Source organism: Dunckerocampus dactyliophorus, chromosome 14 (assembly GCF_027744805.1).
Source record: "Dunckerocampus dactyliophorus isolate RoL2022-P2 chromosome 14, RoL_Ddac_1.1, whole genome shotgun sequence".
Classification (NCBI taxonomy): domain Eukaryota; kingdom Metazoa; phylum Chordata; class Actinopteri; order Syngnathiformes; family Syngnathidae; genus Dunckerocampus; species Dunckerocampus dactyliophorus.
In genome coordinates this window covers 1,419,913-1,439,785 of record NC_072832.1, presented here as the reverse complement: position 1 = coordinate 1,439,785, position 19,873 = coordinate 1,419,913, and the positions used below count along the sequence as shown (strand labels likewise).

Sequence of the window (19,873 nt, the reverse complement as noted above, 5' to 3'; positions counted from 1 at the left end):
ACTAAACAATTCAGCCTCGTACATTTTAAAAATTACACAATTAAATCGCACTTGAGTCCTCTGAACACTTAATTAGGTACACCTGCACCAGACTAAAGTGATTGTATTAAACATAATGCCTTTACAAGGATAATAATGCTCAGTGTTTAACTGCAAAAAAAATCCACTGTCAATTATCAATCAGGACAGCATCTTGTTTTATTTTTATTTTTTTCAGCTGTACTTGTGTGCTGTATTTACTGTATGTTCACCTTGTTGTACGAGAAACACAAAAAGCTAAAAAAAAAAAAAAAAGTGCTAGGATTTCAAGGAGATGATGAGAACATTTAACAATCAAACTGCACTCAAAACCTGGAACGTTAACACAATTTGACAACAAAAAAACAATGGTGGGCAAAATAATCCAGATTGGTGTATATTCAGATGTGAACAGATTTAGGTTTTGTTTTTTTTTTACCTGGTTTGAACATGTAACGTATCGTATCCGACAATTCAGGTCTTTTCGGTTGAATTGAATTATGCTCTAAGAATTAAGTGTATTGATGCATCCGTCCACTAGAGGGAGACACAGCAGCTAAAACTCACATAACATTAGCAAAGAACAGAAACACAACATTGAGAAAGAAGACGACAAAAAAACGACACTTTGACGTGTTTGTCAATGAAGAGAGGGAAGAGGCTGGGGGTTAAATGGCTCCTCGCAGGCCTTAAAAGAATTTCCTAGCAGTCCAAGAAGACAGGACGGAAGGAGGGATTTCACAGTCTCATCTGCGTGTCCTCCATTGTCCCCAAGAGGGCGACATGTTGCCCAGCAGGGGGGAGTGGGTTAGGCGTCCATGCTGGTGGGCTTCTGAGCTGCTCAGTCCTCAAGGCTCGCTCATGTGCTCTCTGGTGGGGTCGCCGTGCTTGGAGGGCTGGTTGGGGGAGGTGGCCTGGGGGGCGTGATTACCTGGGGGCAGGGGGTGGACTATTGGCACTCCCCTGGGCACCAAGCCCTCCATAGGCCTGGGGATCCCACCGGGGGCGACACCCAGCACGCCGGGAGGGAACCTGTGGAGACGCACCAGGGACTTATGAGGCACATTAAAGCATGCAGCTAAAATATTAGGGACACTTCTCCATTTTGGGTTCTCGAAGGGTGTTTGCTTAAAAGGGATAGCTGACCCAAAAACACCACAGTACCTCACTAACTTATCAATGACCAGTTTGATACGTTGGAGGTACACACTATGTGGGCAAAAGTCCCACTCCCCCTTTATCAATCATTGAGTGTTTAGTTGTCGGGTGTCCCAATACTTGTTTGTACAGGGGTCGTGTTAGCAGGGAAAGGTCATACACCAAAAAAGGACTCATCATCATCATCATCATCATCATCATCATCAGCATGACCAGCAGCATTGAATTACCTGCGTGAGAGGAATTAGGAATATAATTTGTCCTGCATTCCCCCCGTTGCTATGGCCTGTACCATGGTTTGGTTCACTCGGCTGTGTGAGAGAAGCAGTTCAGTCTGGTTCAAAACACTTTGGACAATGTGGACAGTAGAAACCTCCAAAGTGGAACACAGTTCAGTTCTGTGACCATTTTTTTCCCACTTAAGTGAACTCATCAGTTCCAGGGTCAAACTGTGGCCGTCGTAAAACCTTTACTAAGTGGAAAGGTGAAGTTTTAAGTAACATTTTAATACGTAACCCCTAACCCTAAAACCTAACTCAAACAAAACCCCAAACTTGACCCCAACCCTAATAGTAAATCCCACCCTAACCCTAACCCCACTCTAACCCTATCCTAACCCTCACCTAAAACCAAACCCCATCCCTAGTCCTAACCCTACTGTAACCCTAACCCTAACCCATAGCCCTACTCTAACGTTAACCCTAACCCAAATCCAAACCCCATCCCATCCCTAACCCTATCCCCATCTCTAGCCCTACTTTAACTCTAACGCTAACCCCTAACCCTACTGTAACCCTAACCCAAACCCACCCATCACACATGGAACTTTGCAGGTTCTGTATTTGGGTCTCATTTACATTCAGCAACAAAACATGCGGCCTTCCCACCTGTAGGCGGCGCCATTGATCTCAGGGTGAGGCTGAGGCTGCTCCATCACTCCCCAAGGTGCCGAGGTGATGAAGAACTCTTTGTTCACGCAGTTTCGGAGACTGTCGGGGATGCGGCCTGCGTGGCGGCGGGGAGGACGCACGGTCGTGAGCAGGCGGAGGATTTTGTGTTGTGTCACGTTGTGTTTGCACGCACTCAGCGACGTCGTACCTGTGATAGCTCTGCGTATTTCTGTGGCGGCGGCCTCCCGCATCTCCAGCGACGCCTGCTCGCTGTACCAGGCGGTGTGCGGCGTGCAGATCAAGTTGGGGGCGTCCTTTAGAGGGCCTTGAGAGAAGCTGGAAGAAAAAGTACACATGTACACACACACACACACACACACACACGCATGCACACACACACACACACAAGCACACGCACACACACACACAAGTTGAAGTGCATGGTGACAGACAAACAGGCATTAAAGATGAAGCACCAATTCCAATGTGGTGTCGATGGGCTGCCTGGTGAACTACAGTCTAACCTAACGTGTCCTCAAAAAAGGTCAGAACTTTGTCAAAATTAAACGGGATACCAATTTTGGCCCAAATGTATTTGAGAACTGTGAAGGTCACCTGAAGGGTTCTGTCTCGTGGACGTCCAAAGCAGCTCCACGTATCCTCCCTTCTTTGAGGGCCTGTGCCAAGGCTTTCTCGTCCACCAGGCCTCCTCGCGCCGCGTTGACCAGGAACGCTCCTTGACGCATCTGCAAACATCACCGCGACGTTTTAAAAAATGAGTCACACCCTGCAGTTGGCCAAATGTCCACTGGGGTAGTGTGTTGTGACGCGCCGCCAGCCGACCTGCTTGATGGTGAAGTCGTTGATGAGGTGGTGGTTGTGTTCGTTCAGGTTGCAGTGCAGAGACACGCAGTCGCTCTGGTACAGGAGGTCCTGCAGCGTGTAGACCCGCTGGACCCCCAGCGAGCGCTCCAGGCCGTCCTGGAGGTAAGGGTCGTAGAAGATCACGTTGAAGCCGAACGCCTTGGCCCGCATTGCCACCGCCTGGCCGGCGCGACCTGAAGGAGGTGCGGCGTACATTAGTGAAGGTGTCACACAATTTACAGTTTGTTTTTGGACACGCACGTTGTTTTAGAGCAAAAGAAAAAAAGGATTGTTCCTAATTTTGTAAAAAAAATATGTTTTTTAAAATACAAAAATGTAAAATATATTATTTTTAAAAATATTTCAAATTTATTAATCAATTATTTAATTACTATTATTATTTAATACAATGTATTAATAATATACTGTATATATATATATATATATTTTAATAAATCTAAAAATGAAAATTAAATGTAAAAATGAAACTGGATGAAAACAATGGCTAGAGGAATAAGAACAATTAAATATTGATCATTTGATTATTTGTATTATTTAATAACAACTGTTAATTTGTTTTTGTTTTAGAAAAAATACCATCATTCTTATTAGTTTAGCCATCCATCCATTTTCTATTCATTTTTTCTGTACAATATATATATATATATATATATATATATTTTTTTTTTAAAGAAAAAATAACAATGGAAAGGCTATATTTTACATAGTTTTTGTTTTGTATTTCCATATACAACAGCCTTTAGTTGTCTAAATTCTACGTTCGATCACCAAATTACAAAACAATCAAAGCACTTTTTCACACTTTGAAAACATGAATGAAGGAATACAAGTCAAGCCAGTCATTCAAAAGTACAGTCAAAATTGTCTATAGCGGCCACTAGAGGGAGACTGCAGAAGTGGCCGCTATAGACAGGTGGCCTCTATAGACAGGTTGGCGTCCAGTTTGAATGTTGACCAGTAGAGGAAAAAAAAGGGGAAAAATAATAATAATAATGTTGACCAGTAGAGGGCACTGCGGACTGCGGATAAAAGTTGTACAGCATTACTAGGCTTGTTATTATCATGGTTCATGGTTTTAATCCTGAACATGCATGAGTCAAACAGTAGCACATCACGTAGTACAATTCACAATTTTGCATGTCCAAAAAGGAGTAGGAAGAAGCAAAGCTTATTTAATCCTACCCCTCATCAGTTTCACATCAGTTGCAATACATTTATTCACCTCTTGTTCTTCCAAGTGTACTCTGTAGGTCTACATGACAATGTAGTGCAATCATAGCCAAGGTTTTTACTTACTAAAAGGAAGCTAGAGGCTTAATAATAACTGATAGAATATATCCACGACCCACAGAACAAAGCTGTGCTAGTAATGTCTTACGCTTGTTTTTAATATTTTACTTTTTATACGGCAGTGTCATTACAGCTAGTTGGACAGGTGACTGCTATACACAGGGTCTATAACATGTAAATTTGCTGCGGGGGATTTTTCAGTGGCTGCTATAGGCAGGTGGCCGTTCTATAAAGGTGGCCGTTAAGACAGGTTTGACTGTACGCCTTATTATGTTTGTAAAAGCACATTTTGACAATGCAGGTCTTATATCAGATATTATTCACCTGGCCAGGTGTACCTAATAGAGTGACCAGTACGTCCTGTCTAAGCCTTCAGTGTTAAACAGAAAAGGCAGAAGCAGGAGCACTAGAAGTACTAATGAATACTAATATTAGCACTAGAAGTACCAATGAATACTAATATTAGCACTACAGTAGAAGTACCAATGAATACTAATATTAGCATTAGAAGTACCAATGAATACTAATATTAGCACTAGTAGTACCAATGAATACTAATATTAGCACTAGAAGTACCAATGAATACTAATATTAGCACTAGTAGTACCAATGAATACTAATATTAGCACTAGAAGTACTAATGAATACTAATATTAGCACTGTTAGTACTCGTGGCAGCAGTAGTAGTAGTAGTAGTAGTATCATCAGCAGTATTAGTACTAATGAATACTAATATTAGGAGTAATAGTACTCGTGGTAGTAGTAGTAGTAGTAGTAGTATCAGCAGCAGTATTAGTACTAATGAATACTAATATTAGGAGTAATAGTACTCATGGTAGTAGTAGTAGTATCAGCAGCAGTATTAGTACTAATGAATACTAATATTAGGAGTAATAGTACGTGTAGTAGTAGTAGAAGTAGTAGTAGTAGTAGTATCAGCAGCAGTATTAGTACTAATGAATACTAATATTAGGAGTAATAGTACTCGTGGTAGTAGTGGTAGTAGTAGTAGTATCAGCAGCAGCGACTCACCAAACCCGATGAGGCCGAGCGTCTCTCCTCGGATCCTGGCCGCTCCGGACGCCACCTCTCGGATCTGCTCCACACTCTGGACCCGCGTGCCTTCGCGGAGGGCCTGGTAGAGCCAGGTGTTCCTCCTGTACAGGTTTAGAATGTGACAAAGCGTCGAGTCTGCCGTCTCCTCCACGGCCGCTGAGGGAATGTTGCACACGGCGATGCCTGGAAGTTGAATGACGGAAACTCCATTTTTATATCGAGCGTACAGAAGAATAGGCATCGTTATCTGAAGTGTTGACACACAGTACGTGTGTCACGTTAAACACAGTTTCTTGTATTACCGAGCTCGCCGGCCGCCTTGATGTCGATGTTGTCGTAGCCGCTGCCGATGCGGATGATGATGCGCAGTGCCTTGAACTTCTCCAGGTCCTCTCTGGTCAGCGTGATGGTGTGGTACATCATGGCGCCGACGGCCTCGTTCAGCACCTGAAGGACAGATTTTTGACTATTCCTAAAAAAATGCATTTGATAATAAACAGAGCACAGTGCGATTCATATGCAGAAATCAAATTCCAATCCTTACCTCTAGTGGTGTCATTTCCTTACTGTGTATCTTACTGGCATTGTAAATTAGTGTGCGCCATGAATTACGCCTAGCAACAAACCATTTTTCTGTGGCTAATCCAGTAAATGAAGTCCAGCGTATCCAAACAGCTTGAGCCTTGAAGTACAGGCCAGACAGCGTTGCGAGTAGCCACTGCTTATGAAATAACAAGCTTAAACCCACAACCCGCTAACAGAATTAACATCACCTCAGCGGATTAGCATCGCCAGGAATTTCCATATGACTTTTTAAAAATGAATTTCTTGGAGCCAGAGGGGAGCTGCACGCTAAATCCAGGGACTTTAAAGCTCCTCTTGTGCTTTGACTCCAGGGTCAAACCTTCATTAAGTTCTCATTCAAGAGCAAAAATAAGCCAAGCTTTGTTAACCGTGCAGTGGAAAGACTCCTAACCTTCTCATGTATTTCCTGCGTGGACTGGGCGTCGCAGAAGGCCACGGTGGCCAGGTCCTTGAGGATGGGCATCTCCACGGTGCAGTCACGCCCGTCCAGCAGCGCCACCAGGGGGCGCGGGTGCATGGGCCCGTTCATTATCTGAGGCCGGATACCTGCAAGGAGGGAGCCGCGTTGAATTATTCATAAAGTGTGGCAGGAGGAGGAGGAGGATAACAGGAAGTGTTCCCCTGCATGGACACACAGATGCACACACTCAAACACACACACACTCACACACACACTTAATTGCCGTTAACGACACTGTTTCCCGGCAACAAGTCCTTTCATCCCATGAGGTCACCATCTCAATCATCCAACCAGGTTGGCTTGAGCATTGAACGCAAATTGCTCTCCAAAATAATAGACAAAAAGTAATACATCAAATTAAATAGACGGACACATAAATTACATAAACAAATAAATACATAAAACAATTAAAAGAAATAATAATAATAATAATAATAATATTAAAAAAAGAGGACGGTGTCCATGCATCATGACTCCCTTGTCCTTGCTGCCTGTTGTCATGGTGATGAGAGGATTTGGGCAGGATTATGAAATATTATTTATTTAGTGGCTTCTCCGCTGCTAGAGGCGAGGTTCATCACCCTTTGCTCACTCTGCATCTCTTTGAGGGAGCCATCACGTGATCGGACACGACTACGACATAATTATGCATCTGTGTAGGCCGTATACCTCGACACCAGACATGTCCAAAGTCCGCCCCGGGGGCCAAAGTATTTACTTTCTCAGATATGTTAGCATATGTTGACATACACTGGATTGGTTTTAGCATCTTACGTGTACAAAATGCATCAAAGTGGCCCCCACATCCTACTATTTTTCTGTGTGCGACCTCAGTGTAATAAGCCTGGACAACCCTGTCATAAAAATTTCCAATCTAGGTTCTTATATTTCGATGTCCCGTGTACTCCGGTTTGCTTGATATTGATGCGTTTCTGTGTTGAATGACGTTTTACAGCAGCTTTGTGAGCCAGCCACTTCACAACTCTGCAGATAAAGAGAGATTTTTTTTTTTTTACTGCACATTTTTACATCACAGCCATTAACAATATGACTGCGTGGCACTCCTAATAAAAGTGGTACTTCATCAAACAGGCCTGAACGGCACATCGTGAGAGCTATGCTGCAGGAGTACATAAAAAGAAAACGGAATAATGAGTGACAAACGACCTTGATGGTGCTGTTCTGTTTGTATTATTATTCACTGACAGTAACACACACACACACAGTTATATTGCACCACACAACACCAACATCCAGCAGCTGTGAATGCAAAGCACTTTCAGGAAATAACTGTTGATTATTGGTGGCTGACAGCTTTTCTTCGGTCTAATAATGCGGAACGTGCCGGCGCACTAAGCACGTGATGAATCTGGCGATAATTAACTCCTAACGAGGCTGTTAATGGCTGGGATGGCATAAAGATCACTTTAAGGAGCCTGTGCTGTGCACAGAACCAACTACAACGTAAACAACACTGCAATGTGCCAAGCCATTAATTAGGGTACTGTGCGTAAATAAAAACACAATGCACAATACAAGACAAGATATTACAACAATCAAATCCACATCGACTGCCCAAAAATATGAACACAAAATACATTTGATAGAGAATAATTATAGTTTAACATGCAGAAATCAATGTGAAATCATTCTAAACGACAAACAAACACAACTTATTTTTGACGCGGACTTCTCGTGCATTCTGGCGAGATGGAATTCAACGGTGTTTCTCACCTTCTTTATCAAATTGCTGGAACTGGCAACTTCCTTTGGCCCCATGGCGGGTTATTTAACAGTCGCACGCAATAAAAAATGCACAGTGAGTGAGTGAGTCAGCACTGATGGCCACCTGATTTCATGGAAAAATACCGTACAGGGCAAACGGACTAGTTTGTTAAGAGTAGCAAACATTTTCAACAAAAAAACGAATCATACAAAAACTGCGGCGGACAAAAACCGAGGTTTGACTGTACAACTGAACTAGCGCAATTCCTTCAATAGTGGCCAAGATACAGTAGCTTGTTTACTCAACTGCCAAGCGTACCAGGCATTTATTATTTGAACAAATGTGTTTTTTTATATTTATCACAGCTGCAACAAGGAATCGATGATTCATCAATTATCCAATCATTCGACAAATATTTTGGTATTCGATTCATCGTTTTTTTTGATTGAAAAACGTAAATGTGCTGTGATTTCAGCTGCTGAAATGTGAATACTTTGTAATAGCCTTAGCCATCCATGAAAGCAGAGCTATTATCTTTGCGTTTTAGGCAAAACAAGATAATCTCGCACACAAGCTTTGACTTTGGAGAGCAGTCATCAACATTTTTGCCTCTCTTCTGGTGTGTTGCAGACCAAAGCACTGACTGTTTGTGTTTGGTTCATGTTGATTTGGTCTGTCCAGAGTGCAACGGATTACTCGAAACATCAAGCTTCAGATGAATCGACTAAGAAAATAATCGTTACTCGCAGCCCTAATATTTTTAGACTTATGTTTGGGTTGAGGTGTTTATTTATTTAAGTGGATGAGACAATGAACTGGCCCAAGGCGTCTATTACAGTAAAGGCAGAGCATATGAAATACCGTATAAAATGGCTGTCCAAAGTGCAGCCCAGGGGGACCAAAATACAAGTAATTCATAAATAATGAGAATACAGTGAAACCTCTGTTTTCGTAGGCCCCGATTTTCATAGGATTCTGTTTTCAACCAAAAAAATATTGCCACAAATATGTCTGGGTTTTCGTACACTGTCCCGGTTATGAGACGGTCAAACGTGCGCCAAACAAAGCACCTCTTTTAATAATAGTTGGTGTAGTCTAACACATAGATGCAAGACTGAAAGGTTCAATCATGAACAACATAGACCCTCTCTGAAAAGAATTAAGAAAATGTTTCCCCCTTCCACCAGTTAAACAATTTGCTGAGGAGTACTTTGGGTTTGTTGAAGGTTTCCAAGTTCAGCATCTAGAGATGCAAGTTACGCCAAGTCTGAGCTGTGTTTTTGGTTGTGGACATCCACTTTCAAGGGCAAAAGAGGAAGTTTTTATGGCAATACAGTTATAATAAATATGGAAAGTAGGGACGCTCCGATTGATCGGCCACCGATCAGTATTGGCTAATTTCCATGAAAAATCATGTGATGGGCATATGGCGATAAATGCCTCGTACTATTGGAGCCCACAGCGATCCCTTCGTGCAGTGTAGCGTCTTGCCCGAACTAGCATCTTGGGCAGCGTCGTCCTCCCACTCCCCTTCACACTGCGCAGGCATGCCAAAACAAAAACGTGTGGAACTTAACTCCCAACACATGCCACAAAAACTATCTCGCGGGACTAGCACACAGAACACACACTTGACGGAATGTGGTGAGTTTTCGAGGCTCACGGTGTGACCATCAGTCAAACGGCAGCTAACGCACCCACGTGGACAACAACCGCCCGTATGTGCGTGACAGTGCGCTCTCACTTAGCTGGAAGTCCTGCTAGAGTTCCACCAATGTACTCTCACATCCAAAGTCCCCTTAAAGAGGGCGTCTCATTGTCTGCAGGTTTCACCACTGATATACAGTATGTTCTCTTCAAAAAGTAAGTCAAATATGCTTTTGTCTAAATGATGGTGATTTTATGGTTCCTATTTTGGTATCATATAGCCAGTAGCAGGGGTGCAGAGCCAGGAATTCTGGGTCCCATGAGAAAAATCACATTGTATGATGTGTATGATGTACGCTAAATCTCATAGGTAGCCTTAGTGTCTGGATTGTGCTTAACAATTTGATGTTGGGATTGTTAGAATTGGTTGAAAAGTGTAATTAAGATCAAAGGAATAGCCTTATTAGTTTTCTGGAAAAATGGGAATTTTGGGAAAAATTAAAAAAATGTTTTAATGTGAAAAATAGATATCCTTAACTGTGCTGAACGATTCGATGTTGGAATTGTTGAAAATGGTTGAAAATGTTGAACTAGTGGAGTAATTAAGATCAAAGGAAACTATAGCAATTAAGACCAAAAGAAAAGTGGGAATGTCAGGAAACGTTGGAATTTTTGGAATGCTAGTTTGAAGCCCTGGATGTATGGAATGTTTTCATGGTAGAATTGTTGGAAAAATGGCCCATTCATTTTCAATGGGAAAAAATTGTTTTTGGAAAATCTGTGAACTTTAGGAAAAAACTGATTGATAGCGCACTATTCCCGAACGAGCTGAATGATTTGATGCTTTAATGGTGTGAATCGATTGAAAAATAGTAGTGAGCGGACAAAAAAATGCTCGAGGGCATTCACACAATTACCTATTTTTTGGGTCCCCTGGCAGCCAAGGGACCTTGGAATTGTCCTGACTTTTACCTTTTATACGGCACCCCTGGCCAATAGCACTAAGCATAAATAAATAGAAAAATGTAGAATTAATCCATGTGATCGGTATCAAACGATTTCAGTCCTGGATGATCGGTATTGGAATCGGCAGCATAAAACCCTGATCGGAGCATACCTAATGGAAAGGTATATAGCAGGGGTGTCACAAGACACCCAACTCACGAGAAATAATTTCAACATTAATTTTAGGAAAAGGACAACAACAAAATATGACTATTTCATTTAACCGAGTCCTAAAACGATGCAGGTGCATTTGGAAATGTTTATGGTCCCACAAATTGACACTAAACAAAATGATTGTCACCATTTTTGAGAACAAACAAACCACTGTTATGATTATATAATAATAATAATAATAATATCAAAATAATGCAATGTTTCCTTTAACATGTCATCGTTCACTCTGTAAAGTTGCAGAATTGGCGTTTGTGACATATTTTTTAACAGGCAATTCATGCTGTCTGTCAAACGTTTGCAGCATATCTTGAAATGCTGGCTTTTCTCCAGCTCGTAGTTAAACAATGCCAGCTTACTGTTTTTGTCTTATCTACTTGTCTTTATCTATTTACGTCAGGGCTGTCCAGCTGTCCTTTGATATTTACAATAAAAACATACTACAGGTTATATTTAAAGCCAAATATTTGTGTTTTTATTAGTTAGTAGTGTCAACATTTTTAGCTTTTTCTAGTACCATTATGCCTTTTTGCTCTATTTTTCTCACTTTTGTTGGGTTGTTTATTTTATTCCAGCAATGAGCCACGTTCCACAGATGGCCCCAGTGCAAAACGTCTGCAGCATTTCCTGAAATGCTAGCTTTTCAACTGTATTAAAGAGCAGCATTTTTTTTGCTATGACTTTCTATAAACGCACACAATCTTGCACCGTTCCGTTTGCATTTACTTTGCACTGAATGCTGACTGTCGGGGCAAAGGCTCTGCATCTCGATGTGTATTTTTTTTTCCCAGATGGGAAAACGTGGTCCTCTTCCTGCCTGATTGAAGGCGAGAGACGGCAATATATGAAGGTTGGCAAAATTATCGAGTTGATTTTCATTTATTGTGCGACTATTAATTATCACAAGACATTTTTTTTCTGAACGAGAAATCTCATCAAATTTTTAATCTTGCAAGATCTTGTGGGACGACAGCTGGTGACTACTTAGTTTTAACAACTTGAGTGGGAACCTGATAAGCTGTACGATAATTTACTGTTCCTTTTCCAGTATCGTATGAGTACAGACTCCACATCTCAGCTGTATTTTTTGGATAGAAGAACGACTGGACGACAGTATAATGATTAAAACATTTGCTATCAGGTTCCGGGATAAAATGAACTTGAATCACAAATGAACCACCAGAAGGTCAAAGCTGGATTCTTCTAGGTGCCCAAAGAAAGGAAAATATTGAAACTAATCAGCGGTTTTGAACTTTTGATGACGCACATATTCATCTCACATGATGACACTTCCTGTCTGTTTATTAAATCCAGAATGGTGAGATTTGCCCCCACCCCCCCCCACACACACACACATCCAAACCACGAACCGGGATGGCAGGATAACGAAACCAAATCCCCACAGCAAACACACCCTAAATCAGACCCGCAGTCCGACTCTGAGGCTAAGTATCATCTTTCTTCTACGTAAACATTTGTAAGCACATGCAGCAACATGACTGAAGATGGTTTACATTAGGCAGCGGGACATTTAAGGCTGGTAATCTTTTGGATAGAATTACAAAGTGCCTGTGCCAAACTCCCATCAGTGTGCTGAAAGTGTTTTATCATCTCCCAAGTGAGGAACAAAGCCCACAGCTTGACCGGCCACATGTAAATAGCGCTTTATGTGACAGCAGGTCGCCCTCTACAGTGGAGGTCTGCAGGGATTTCATGTTTCGAGGGATGGGGGGAGCTTTGAGGCTTGATAGCATCTCCTATAGCCAACACTAATCACAAACTGAATGATTCTCCAGGAGCTATGAAAACTTTTTTTTTTTTGCCAGAGCTGGCAACCTCAAAACCACAAATGGATTGCAGATGTTCCAATCGAAAAAGAAAAAGAACACTTTTTGGGATTCTAATAACAGACAGAGAGTAGGGGCTTAGTTATAAAAAGTAGGAGCTCGTCTTAAGGGCAGTTTCGCTAGGAAGAATTGCTCGGTTCAGTTCATTCCAGTATGGAATGTTTACAGTACCAAAAATAAGACATCTTCACTATAGCACAGTTTGGCACCGATAATGTACTGGTGTACATTATCAAAAACAAGGGGACTTGAGGAGTCAATTTCTGTCTACACAAATGTAAGACTAATTATTGGAATTCCCTTAACTTTTTGCAACTTTTCCATCCAAAAATATACAGGTACAGTATGTTGTCAAGCTGAAAAGTTGGTACTTAACAAAAGTGGTACTGGAGGATACTAACCCAGAGATAACACAGGGCAGTGGTACGATACCTAAATTGTGGTGCTTGTCTGTTCTCAAAGCTACAGCACCAAAACCTAGTTGTCCTCCGTTGTTTCCCTTTTTGTATTTCCTGAAAACATAATTTCCAATCAATGTTCCAAGCCCTACTCTTGCATGAACTGGTAGAAATGTGCCTTGATTCTGATTCTCTGGTTTCATGGGGTTACAATCATGGGAATTTTTCAAGGATACGAGACTCATTGCTTATATAGAGCGTTAACAATCATGAGAAGACAAAAGAGTGTCAGTTGGAGAAGCCCACGTTGAAACCAGAGGGATAATTCTTCTGTGTTGACTTTTTTTTTTTTTTTTTTTTAAACCTGTAAGCCTGTCACACACTCTCAAAGGCACCAGCACTATTGTACAGTTCCACCAAATTATCTTGAATCTCTGTTAACAGCCCCTTGAGACAGCGCACCGACAAAAGAGAGCCTCTTTATGCCCTGCTGTCATTTTCAGCTCGATGGCGGGTCACTTCCCCTAGTCAAGTTTCAGCTTCCCATGGCCGCCTGCAGCGGGGAAAGGTGATGAAACTCTCCCGCTTTAGCTGTAGCGAGCTGCGATGCACGCCACGAACGCCCCCACACCGGCCCCTCCATTAGTGGAACAATAAAAAGTGAAAAAACAAAAGGAAGTGAGGAAGATTTTCCATGGCGTGATGATGTCAAGGCCACAGCGGCGGCGGTCGTCGGGTTCACAGCGAGCGCTCGTAGAAAACTTTTCCGCGCTTGACCTGCAGCCAAGACCGGCTCAATGGGCTCAGGACCAACAGCTGGTTTAGGTTACCTAGCAACTCCCAAGCTGGGGGCCTCAGAAATGGAGAGGGTGGGGGTGGAGGTGGGAGGCCGGATGCAGCCAGGAACACAGTTGGGGTTCTTTGTAGCAAGTGCACAAATGTTAGATCCTGAAGTCTTCCTAAACAGGAAGGACAAGGACTTTGAGACCAGCTATGGACCAAAGAAGTATGGGACCTGCTACTGAATAACTGCTGAAGACAGGTGAGTCTCCCTCATGTTTTTGCACATACACTACTGTGCAAAAGTCTTCGGCAAACACTAGTTTTGATGTTTTAATAACTTTTATAGACAACCAACCAGCCATTATGTGCAACAGCAACTAGTAGGACACATGTGCAGGAGTCACTGTAGTATCAATGAAACACCTCAGGGGCGTTTTACAAAAACGGTATGGCCCGTTGTTTTCCCCCATAAACCATAAAGTAGCCTGCTAACCAACACTTTTCCACTCATGTTATTTATTTTGTTCCCAGTCCAAGCCGTTGCGGAAGTCTGTGCTCTGCGGAGTGGCATTCCAGGTAAATCAAGTCATTATTACTAAAACAACAAATCGCTGGCGTAACACATTTGATTAATATTGTATCAAGTCTTACACAGCATACACGATAACACACACGCTGTGGGCCAACACAACTTTGCAGCACACACAAACACAAAATGATAACCACTGATGACCGGTCACTGACTTCAGTTCTACTATCTACAACAGAAAACATTTCTGTGTGTCCAAGCTAAGCTACAATATGGCGCCTGTGTTCCTGGCACTGTCTACTTTCTGGAGTGGCTTTACCATCCCTTGGCATCGGGCAAAAAACCCAAAAAGGGTGGGTCAGTAATCTTTTTGTTGGCAGACTTGCCTCCTCTGAGACAGGCCCCCAGCACCCTCCCACCCCCCCCACCTTTACCCCAGCTGGACCCTATCAGCACCCGGCTATACTACCAGCCTATCTCTTCTTCTTCTATGTGGACACACAAAGACCTTGTTTGTCTTCCCTCTGGCCTCCTCCTCCTCCACCAAACTTATTACACGCCAAGGGAAGGCACAATGGAGAATGCTTGGTTGTAACAAATACACAACACGGGAAAGAAGACTTTTGCACCTCGCTTGTAAGGCTGCAAGATGAAAAAAAGCATCTGTCAGTGCAGATGAACAGCCTGCAGTGCATTTTACATCTATACACACACACACACACAAAATCAGCAGTAGTATACGAGTATGGAAGACGCACACCTTGTAAGAAGAACAGGAAGCTCTATACACATAAAAAAAAACAATTATCGAAGTAAAACACTGCAAGTGCTTTTATCATTAGTTTACGTACAGCATGTGGCGATGTAATGGCAATACATGATGTATTTTAGTGCACTTTCAGTCACGAGAAGGCGCTGGAGCTGAAAAAGTTTTGCAATAGAAATTGTGTCCGCACCGAAGAGACAGCATACTAGTTAATGATGTGTGTTATTTTGGCGGTGCATGCATCTGGGCTTCTACAGATTAAGAGCCAACTGAATTTAAATTAGCCCCCAATTACACTGCAATCCAAAATACGCGTTCAGTGGTGTCAATGCAATGTTAAATACACTTTGGCATCAGGGTGACACTCGCTAAGACACCCAATGATGACACATGACAACCTTTACAATCACCATCGCCATCGCCATGTCCATCCGCCCCCCTCCCCTTTCTTGTTGCAGCAGTGCAGGGTGATCTCTCTCTCTCTCTCTCTGTCACACACACACACACACACACACGCTCATCCTGTCATTTTTCTTATATGGACCAGCCAAAACGTCCTGCAAAGACAAATGTCCTCATAATTAAAGTGGGATGTCAAGGGTTGTGTTGCACATAGTGTGATGCATGACACACCTCGTTGCAAAAACATTAAGGAGGCTCATTAGACGTCACCGCCTCCTTCATTGGAGCTGCTATATTTGTATTTTCATCTGAAAAGAGTACACACACACACACACACACACACACTCAAAAGGCGTGCTTCTTGCCTGTGAATTGCTGTCGCCACATTCTTCCAATCAGGAGCTGCACATTTTTTGTCCACAAAATGTGCTGGAAAGGTTTAGGAATTACAATAAAAGCAAAAGTGAGCTTTTAGTGGGTTCTTCTACGTAGGTGCTCCACTGCTGCTCCTCCTTCCTCTCTCCCACAGCTTGTTCCCAAATTCGTTCTCCGCCGTAGTCACCTCACCCCCAGTAGCTCCATTATTGCCTCAAAGATAGGAAGGAAGAAAAAAAAAAGACAAGCGACGCTTCTTCCTTTTAACCTCCACTGAAAAAGAGAACCAAAAAAAAAAAGATTTGTCTTCAGCGAGCGGCAAGCTGCACTTTCTCAGAGCGCTCCTCTTCCTCCAGATCACTTCCAGTCTCCTCGTCCCGGCTCCCACCAACGCCACCACCCCCCTTGAGGCGGCAGGTTTTTGGTCTTTTCACGCAGACGTCAGGCAGTCTTTTGTTGCCAGCCACAGAGAGAGTGTGAGGGAGAGAGAAAGAGGGGAGGGGGTGGAATGGAAAAGCCAAAAAAAAAAAAGACAGGGGGAAAAAATCCTTGAGGATCACCAGTCGCAGCGCCTCTGGATGACTTTCTCCTTCGTTCTCATCAACTTAACATGTTTTCTTGATCCTTGTCCCCTCCAAATCCTCTCGTCCCTCATTCATTCCATCCACCCTTTTGTTTTATTATTTGGGATGCAGCCTTGGTCCTTTAATAGCCCCTTTCCTTTTAAGCTCTTCTGCATGACATCACTCATTTTCTACACATCTCATCTCAGTGTCTCAATGTCATTCAAGCAGCCTGTTATTCAAAATGTATTATTTTCCTCATTCTGGGGCAAGAGGATCACCATTCAATTGTGCCTGCACAAACATTTCTGTTAAAAGGACAACACATTCCCAGGCTGTAGAATGCATGCATAAGCCATCATGCACCGCTACAGAATTAATTCTAAGCATTTTGCTTTTTTTTTTTTTTGCAACGGAAGGAGCAGCCTCAACAAAGAATATAAAAAAAGAAACAACACATTCAAAAGAGTAACACTCCATGTTAAGGTACAGCACTTTAAAGGGATAGTTTGGGTTTTTTGACATGAAGTTGTATGACATTGCCATTAGCATTGTAGTCCAATAACAGTGACTTACCCCCCCACTTGGTTTCCTCAGTCAAGTTCTGGTCAGATTTCTGTGGTGAAGAACGTGGTTCCGCTTAGTTGCTGGGGGCAATTAAGTAAAGAGTTTGGCTTCTAAAAACGATATGCCTTCAAAAGATTCAAACATTTGCATCACAAAAATGCCTTCTCAAATACTCAAACCTCACAAAACGCTAGGCGTTTTATCGGTCCCCCACCGTATCCCCACGCACTTTCGCCTGTGCGTTCATGTGAATGTGACGAAGACACTCGCATCTGCTTCCACTGTGGAACACATACGTAAACAAGATGGCCATGGCGCTCCGTTGCGGAAGTAGATGCGAGCGTCTTCATCACATACACATGAACGCACAGGCGGCGGTATGCAGGAATACGGTGGGAGACAGATACAGTATGTAACGCCAAGCGTTTTGTGAGGTCTGATTTTTTTGAGAAGGCATTTTTGTGATGCAAATGTGTTAATCTTTTGAACGCATATTGTTTTGAGAAGCCAAACTCTTTACTTAATTGTCCCCAGCGACTAAGTGGAACTACGTTCTTCATCACGGAAATCTGACCAGAACTGGACTTAGGAGACTAAGTGCGGGGGGGGAAGTCGCTGTTGTTGGACTACAATGCCGATGAGGATGTCATACTTCATGTCAAAAAATCCCTATCTAGCCCTTTAATGTTTAGGTTAGGTTAACTTTTGCTTTATTTGTTTATTTATTAGGTTTTAAACCTCTGTTTACACTTGTATGACAGTTAAGAAGTTAAAAATGTAATGTGTGGGGCACATCTGTCACACAGATCACCAATGCATTACAGTTGTCCCACTTTGAATTTCACAGCTTCACTCATCACCGTTTTTCAAAAATATCAAAATTAATAAATTATGCTGTTTTGTGGTTGAAAATGGCCTCTTATTAGTAAAAAAAATATGCCTATTTAAGCACATTCTAAGCCTAAATCAAGCATTTAAGCATACAAATTGCTAAATTAAGTAAAATACAAATATAAGTCATTCAGAAGATGCATTCGAAGATGTGATACTATGTAGCATTCTACACTGGTCACTAGGTGTCAGTAATAGTACAGTAATTGTCGGTGAGGCACACAAGCATCAGACTTGATCGCCGAAACAAGGCTTTTATTGCAGGTTTGAATGATCTTACAGAAGGCACAATAATAAGTTAATAAAGAATTTAAAATGACATGTGTGTTTAACAGAAGACCTATACTTACCACGTATGAATAGAAAACACCTGCTTCAGTGGCACAACCCAGTGGAGCTGAGGTGAGTGCTTGCTTTGAACGCGAGGAAGACCAGGCTTTCCGCTACATGTAATGGATCGTGGCGCAGCATCACAGTAAAATAAAAGCCACCACACCTTGGAAATTGCTTTTTTTTTCTTTTTTACATGAAAACATGTTAAGTAATACATTGTATGAATGTATATTCATGCTATATCAGGGGTGCCCATTACGGCCATCGCGAAGGTAGTGTTGGTCACACGTCACCTACATCATAACCATCACTTTGTACATGTCATATGACATCAGTGAGCTGACATTAAGCCCCCTCCTGATACGTTCGTGTGCCTAGGCGGCAAAAAAATGGAGAACAGATGTCGGCAGCCACACAGGGATAATGCATCCTTCACTTGCAGCGGCTAGATAGGTAGAAAAAAAGGCAATTGTGTCATGGCTGCGCTTCACGTCATGAACTCCAGTATAGAAATGTGCGTTTTCTCCAACTACTATTTCACAATGAATTGCAAAATGTGGCCATTGCTGAAAGATTTTTTTTTTTTTTTTACCCCTGTCCTGTCCAGCCTTTAAAGCAGATAGAATTGTAGATCTAAATGCCGTCAAGTGCTCAACAGATTTACTCTGCCAGGGAGAAGCGTGATATAAAATTCCCCTGTTATACAGAATTTATTTGACTTTGATGCTTGCTATTAAGCAAATTTGGAGCGACCGGACCGGAGCAGGAGGGGACAGAGAAGAAGAGAAAAGAAAAGGGGGGGGGGGGAATAAGAGGGGACAAAAAAAAAAAGAGACAAGAGACAAGGACAACAGCAGCAACAACAACAATTATGACAACAAGAACAGAACAACAGAAACATACAGAACTACATCAGCAAATAAATGTCTGTGACAACTATAAAGACGAACAAGGACATAAGGACAAAGGACAAAACAATATCAACAACCACAATGACAATGCTGCATTGAGACAATCACACATAATAGTAGTAATGAAATGATGAACTATGATAGTGATCACAATGACAATACTGCATTGAAACAGTCACACATAATAGTAGTAATGAAATGATGAACTATGATAGTGATCACAGTGACAATACTGCATTGAAACAGTCACACAATTGTAGTAATGAAATGATGAACCATGATAGTGATCACAATGACAATACTGCATTGAAACAGTCACACATAATAGTAGTCATGAAATGATGAACTATAATAGTGAACAGAATGATAATTACTGTAATGCACATCATTGTAAAAAAGACTATAATCATACTGCTGATATCACCGTCACTGTAATAAAACCAACAACATAATAACACCCTGGTTAACTCAGTGAGTAATGTGGGGAAGTACGTATGTACTGTGAGTGTGCATATGTACGTGTGTACAGGTATCTCTGTATGTGGGGAAGTCTTCATATATTTAAAGGTGCAAGAATGTATGGGCGTGTAATTGTCACTGAGAATGCATGAAAGGAA

At 42.1% G+C, this 19,873-nt stretch overlaps 1 protein-coding gene across 6 annotated transcripts in view; it reads right to left on the bottom strand.

Annotated features, from left to right (window-relative positions):
- Positions 1-173: 173 nt before the first annotated feature.
- ctbp2a (C-terminal binding protein 2a) overlaps positions 174-19,873 on the bottom strand; it is a 49,388-nt gene continuing 29,688 nt past the window's right edge. For 4 of the 6 annotated variants that reach the window (XM_054797961.1, XM_054797965.1, XM_054797962.1 and 1 more), the window contains 8 exons: positions 6,274-6,428; positions 5,600-5,744; positions 5,274-5,480; positions 2,910-3,124; positions 2,682-2,812; positions 2,275-2,402; positions 2,064-2,181; positions 174-1,050 (listed from right to left, as the gene is read on the bottom strand). In XM_054797961.1, coding sequence (XP_054653936.1) covers positions 867-1,050; positions 2,064-2,181; positions 2,275-2,402; positions 2,682-2,812; positions 2,910-3,124; positions 5,274-5,480; positions 5,600-5,744; positions 6,274-6,428 — 1,283 coding nt within the window. In that variant the 3' untranslated portion in view covers positions 174-866. Of the gene's footprint in view, positions 1,051-1,406; positions 1,488-2,063; positions 2,182-2,274; positions 2,403-2,681; positions 2,813-2,909; positions 3,125-5,273; positions 5,481-5,599; positions 5,745-6,273; positions 6,429-15,981; positions 17,109-19,873 lie in introns of those variants that run through there. The other 2 variants (XM_054797963.1, XM_054797960.1) reach the window with 2 other exon arrangements.